The sequence below is a fragment of the Neltuma alba genome, unplaced genomic scaffold (assembly GCF_004799145.2).
Source record: "Neltuma alba isolate B1F8T4 unplaced genomic scaffold, ASM479914v2 tig00012795_pilon, whole genome shotgun sequence".
Classification (NCBI taxonomy): Eukaryota; Viridiplantae; Streptophyta; class Magnoliopsida; order Fabales; family Fabaceae; genus Neltuma; species Neltuma alba.
The window spans coordinates 116,467-121,750 of record NW_021637194.1 but is presented as its reverse complement, the minus strand read 5'-3'; the positions used below and the strand labels follow the sequence as shown (position 1 = coordinate 121,750).

General features: G+C 41.3%; 1 protein-coding gene across 1 annotated transcript; it reads right to left on the bottom strand.

The window, feature by feature from the left end:
• Positions 1 to 362: 362 nt before the first annotated feature.
• LOC114731016 (sugar transport protein MST4) lies at positions 363 to 4,315 on the bottom strand. Its single transcript, XM_028918140.1, has 5 exons — positions 4,075 to 4,315; positions 3,257 to 3,582; positions 1,802 to 1,926; positions 1,429 to 1,720; positions 363 to 1,315 (listed from the first exon to the last, which is right to left on the bottom strand). The coding sequence occupies exons 1-5, from the start codon at positions 4,205 to 4,207 to the stop codon at positions 614 to 616; spliced, it is 1,578 nt and encodes a 525-aa protein (XP_028773973.1). The 5' UTR covers positions 4,208 to 4,315; the 3' UTR covers positions 363 to 613.
• Between the last annotated feature and the right edge of the window lie 969 nt (positions 4,316 to 5,284).

The following is a 5,284-nucleotide window of genomic DNA, read 5'->3' as shown; positions in this document are numbered from 1 at the left end:
AAAACAAGTTTTTTACGAGTCTCACTTGACACACAGGGCGCATTAAAACCTCGGTGAAGGAATCTCACCAAAATCATGGACATCTTCTCTGCCTAATAACCTCATCGCCACTCGTAAGCCCATTGGAATTATAACAATTTTGCACTAAACCCCAGCCCATTCATTACATTACTTTTCCAGGAATCCCATAATCATGAAATTTGCCAAATGCTGACACAAAAGAGGACAAATGTAGCCCTCATTATCCTTCATCCTTATGCTTCCACATGTTATTATTTAGTTTTTCATTCTTCAGTAATTACAACTCAGTTTTTCCTTTGGCGAGACAGTGTATTTTGATGGGAAAATATATGGAAGAAAACAAAGAGGATAAAGGAAGTATTCTTGACCTCTACTTTATAATCCAAATTACAACACTTCTTTCCGCCATAAGAAAAATAGAAATATGTATTCGAATAATATTATCTCTCTTGGTACCCGGAAGAGAAACCAAAGTGAAACCCTAGAGGAAAATGTCTGAAATATTACATTGCTTTCGGAAACAGGGTCAACTTATGTTCAAGCATTTACTACGTATGGAGCCTAAATTACTCGTATGCGGTGATATCGATATTTACAACTGGGAAGAGGGATTGAATCCGTGCCCATTTTTACCATTGGCTACTTTGCCAACCACAGCATGATCGTCATCTTCCATGAACCTCTTCCAGAACCAGTGCTGCTTCCATACTCTCTCCGTCATCTCTTCGATCGGCACATTCTTGGTCTCAGGGAGCAAGAAGAGGACGAAGCAGGACATGATCAGGACCCATCCGGAGAAGAACAGGAAGATCCCGAACTTGAAGTGACACAACATGGAGAGGAAAGCTTGTGCTATGACGAAGGTGAAGAGCAGGTTGACACAGACGGTCACACTTTGCCCCGCCGAGCGAGTCTCCAGAGGGAACGTCTCACTGGGGATGAGCCACCCGAGAGGCCCCCATGACCAAGCAAACGCGGACACAAAAGTACACACCATAACGACGACAAGGATCGCAAATCCTTTCGAAAGATCATCAGAGTGGTCCGTCACTTTGATTCCTAGGATCACAGCAATCACCACCTGGGATAAAAACATCTGGACACCAGCTTCCAGGAGGAGCATCCGACGTCCAACTTTGTCCACAGAGTAGATGGAAACAATAGTGGATAGGACATTAACAGCGCCGGTGATCACGGCAGAGTAAAGGGAAGCATTATTTTTGAAACCCAATGTGTTGAACAGAACTGGAGCGTAGAACATGATGGCGTTTATACCGGTGAACTGCTGGAAGATCTGTGTTCAATTTGAGCATCCAAATGTAAGAAAATGGATATAAAGAAGAATCAAGCGTCAAGCTACTGCAAAACAGAGCACCAAAGAGGGGGGAAATTAAAAACGTCACTGACCTGCAAGGCAATGGCGATGACCAGTTGGGGTCGATTCCTGCGCTTGAGAAGATTCCTGAAAGGGTGCTTGACCTCTTGAGCGATACGGCTTGCCTCAACCAGTTCTAGGAACTCAGGCTCGACGTTGTCGGTGCCCCTTATCTTTTTCAGCACAGCTTTGCCATCTTCCAAGCGACCACGTTCGATGAGACTGTTGGGAGTGTCCACCACCAGGAGAGCCCCTAAGGTTAGGAGTCCCGCAGGAATGCCAGCCAATCCCAGAGATAGCCTCCAGCCCCATCCACCTTTGATTCTGTCGTTGCATTATTGCCGAATAAGTTGCGTGAGAAAATAGGCAAACTGAACTAATAAAGCAGACAAGGAGAGGACTTACTTGTCGGTGCCGTAGTTGACAAGTTCAGCGAAGAGGATGCCGATAGTGACATTGAGCTGGAACAGTATGTTCAATCCTCCACGTATCCTCGTCGGAGCGATCTCGGAGAGAAAAACCGGCACAGCCTGTATTCAAATTGAAAACTTTGAAAAATTAGTAAACTATAGTAGGTAGTTTTATTACGTTATTCCACTAATAATGTGAACTTGATATTTTTATTCCGATTTGACGCTTCCAATGTCAAATTCCTGCGTCCTCAAGTCAATTAATTAATTGTTAAACCACTCACAGACGTTGGGCCTTTGTGCCCATAATTGATTTTCAGACCTAGAGCAACTTGTTTTTCAAGCTTAAACAATTATGAAGGTCCAATTTATGACGAGAGGATAACATAAATTATACAATTAGGGCTAGGTTGGTTAGGCAGAAATCAGTTTTGTAAATTCCGAAGGAATTGAGCTTGGCTTGCTCCTTCGGGATGTTAAAAGGAAATCAAAAGATGGTCTAATTATGTTAAATTATAATGACGCTCACATGATGAAGCCAAAGAAAAGAGGTCCCTATCAAGTTCCACAACGTCAGCGGGCAGAATACAGTGAATTCCCAAAGGGGGTTATAAATTAAAAACTAGCGGACGATGAAGTCTATGGGAGGACCAAAGAGAACTTAAACATGATCACAAAGTCCAAGCGCAACCATAAACTTGCCTTTCAAAGGCACAGCGCAATACAGTATCAACATATTTGTGCCCTGCCCCCGTGACGATGCGGTTGCAAAAATTACAGGGCCATAGCGACGAAGGGGTGCCCACTGGCAGGTCCCACTGCGTTCCCTCGCCCTGTCGGCTGTCGCAAATCGCAACCGGATCTCCATGGATCCGGGTCTACCCTTCCTCACCCTTTTTTTTTTAAAAAAAAAAATCCATAATCCATTTTAAAATTCTTTGAAAAACAAAAAACCGGGAAACCTTTTGGCTGTTAGTTTCGGTAGGTCAGAGACGTCGGCCATGTCCTCTATGCAGAATCCCAAGTCATATCCAAACAACCAAAAACTGCAATCTTATTTACGTCTTCGCGTCGACGAAAATGACGCCGGCAATATTATCTACCATTTTGGAGGCCAACAACGACTTCAAGTCGTATCAGTGAAAGTATATAGGGATTGTTTTGCACACTCTACACCTATCAGACCCATAAATAGTAATTTCAAAATAAAAAAAATGTCTTTTGTGCAAATGCTCTACCCTGTGGGAGCGCACATGTATATGCTAAACAAATACGGAATCATAATTCACAAAAATGGATGCAATGAGCTGTGGTCAAACAATGCCAGTTTCTTCCGGTGTGAAAAAAATATTATTTTGCACCTGTTAATATGGAGTCCTACTCGGGGAGGGTAATATGGTAATTGCAAAGGAAAGACAATATATGTTTAAATTTTAACAGAGGGACGGACCTGGTTAGCGAAACCAACGCCGCAACCGAGTAGAAGTCTACCGATGATGAGCATGGCAAGGTTTTGAGCAGCGGCATTGAAGACGGTTCCGGCGATGAAGAAGAGACCGGCGATCAACATCGTCAGCCTCCGTCCCAACTTTCTGGTGGTGTAGGAAGCGAAGAAGGTCGCTGTCAAACCCGCTAGGTACAGAGACGACGTGAACAATTGCAATCCTTGGTTGTCGTACTTGCAATAATTACTGTTCAGCCCTTTCTCCTCCACCGTCTTTCTGTATACTACCGGAAAGAATTTCTTCAAGAATGGCGCCATCGACGTCACTCCACCTGATCCATTCCATCGTAACAAATAACACACATTAGTTCCGTGGGTGTGATTGTAATTTTATTCAGTTCTCTCCGCCCCGGATGATTTTTCTTTCCCCGCGGGTCAATTTAATAAGTTTCCGATGGCCTTGCCAGTAGGGGTTTCCCAATATTTTCATAAAATACCCGTTACCGGATTGAACTCCTTTTAATTTTCACCGAAATCATCACATGTCATTTGTAATGGACTATATTAAAGGGAAAAAATTTTTTTTTGTTTTGTCGGATGGACTTTATAGCAAAAAAGCCTGAAAAATCAGACAAAAATATTTTAATTTTTTTAAAAACAAAGTACGAATATTCAGACAAATCTATAAAGCTAGCTTTACAAATAGGAAGAATAAGGGTTTCACTTTTCAGCGTCCACCCAAAAAAGGAACTCCGGTCATATTGGCGAAACAGGAACAAAAATGATAGGTTACTGAAAAGGAAAGGAGTTGAAGAAAGAGAGACCTGAAACGCCGACGTCGTATCCGAACATAAGGCCTCCGGTGGCGGCCATTATGCAAGAAATAATGACGATAGGAGTGATCTTGGCTTCGAAATCGCTGCCGCCACCCCCACTGACCATAACTCCGCCAGCCATGGCTGCTTCAGATCCACGCTCAGCGCACGAAATCTTAAGAGTCTATGAGAGCAAGACGTGAAGACCAGTAAGGAAGAGAAGTTGAGTAGATCAATTTTTACAGGAACCGAGAATGGGGAGTGGGCGTATTTATAAGCCAGGACCAGCGAAACAAATGGGACGACGTAAAGTGGGAGCCACCTCGAGATCGTCCCACGTGGCAAAGTCCGTTTCCCACTTCATCTCCATTTTTCTGCTAATTCTTTGACCCTGAAACCATCGAAAATATGTTGTCAACCCAGAAAGGGCAAGGAGTACTAGTATTACATAATATGCTCCTGCATAAAAAATATTTTTATCACACAGTAAATAATAAAATAATATTTTAGAAACAATATACTTTAAAGCACTGAATCCAATAGCTAATTGATGCGGGTAATTTGGATGGCGATATCTTAAAATATACGAAAATTAAATTTTTATCAACACAAGATTTGTTTATTCCCCAAAAAAAATAATAATTAGCTGGCTTGCTTTTTATCATGTGCCATAAACTAGTTGATATTTTCGGAGTCGGTTAATGCAAGGGGCAGATCTTACGTTGGAATAAAAATCTCCAGAAAAGTAATACGCATGGCTTACAGTGCTATCTAATTTTGTATTCGAATGTCTAAGATGTTTCTTTTAAAAAAATTGAGCATACATGGGTGACGTGTATAATACAATAGCAATAATTGAATTTCTGAGGTCCAAAAATTTGAGATAAAAAACAATTTGAATTTGAATGGTAATTAATATATTTAATAAACAGACCCGACGCATAAAAAAAATAAATAGACCCGCATATAACGTGTAGTATTACACTGTACACATGTTGATAGCACGCACAAGCATGGCTAATATACTGCATTCTATATCATCAAAGAATTTGACCATCTATATTTCGGATGTTTAAATACCTCACGATAAGGATTATATTAATATAATTAAAATTTGGCATGACTTGGAAGTGTCGCAGTGTAAAAGACAAAGAAAGGCATCATCATAATGATGTATTATATTTCCAGGCCAAGAAAAAAATAATAACATTTAAAATTT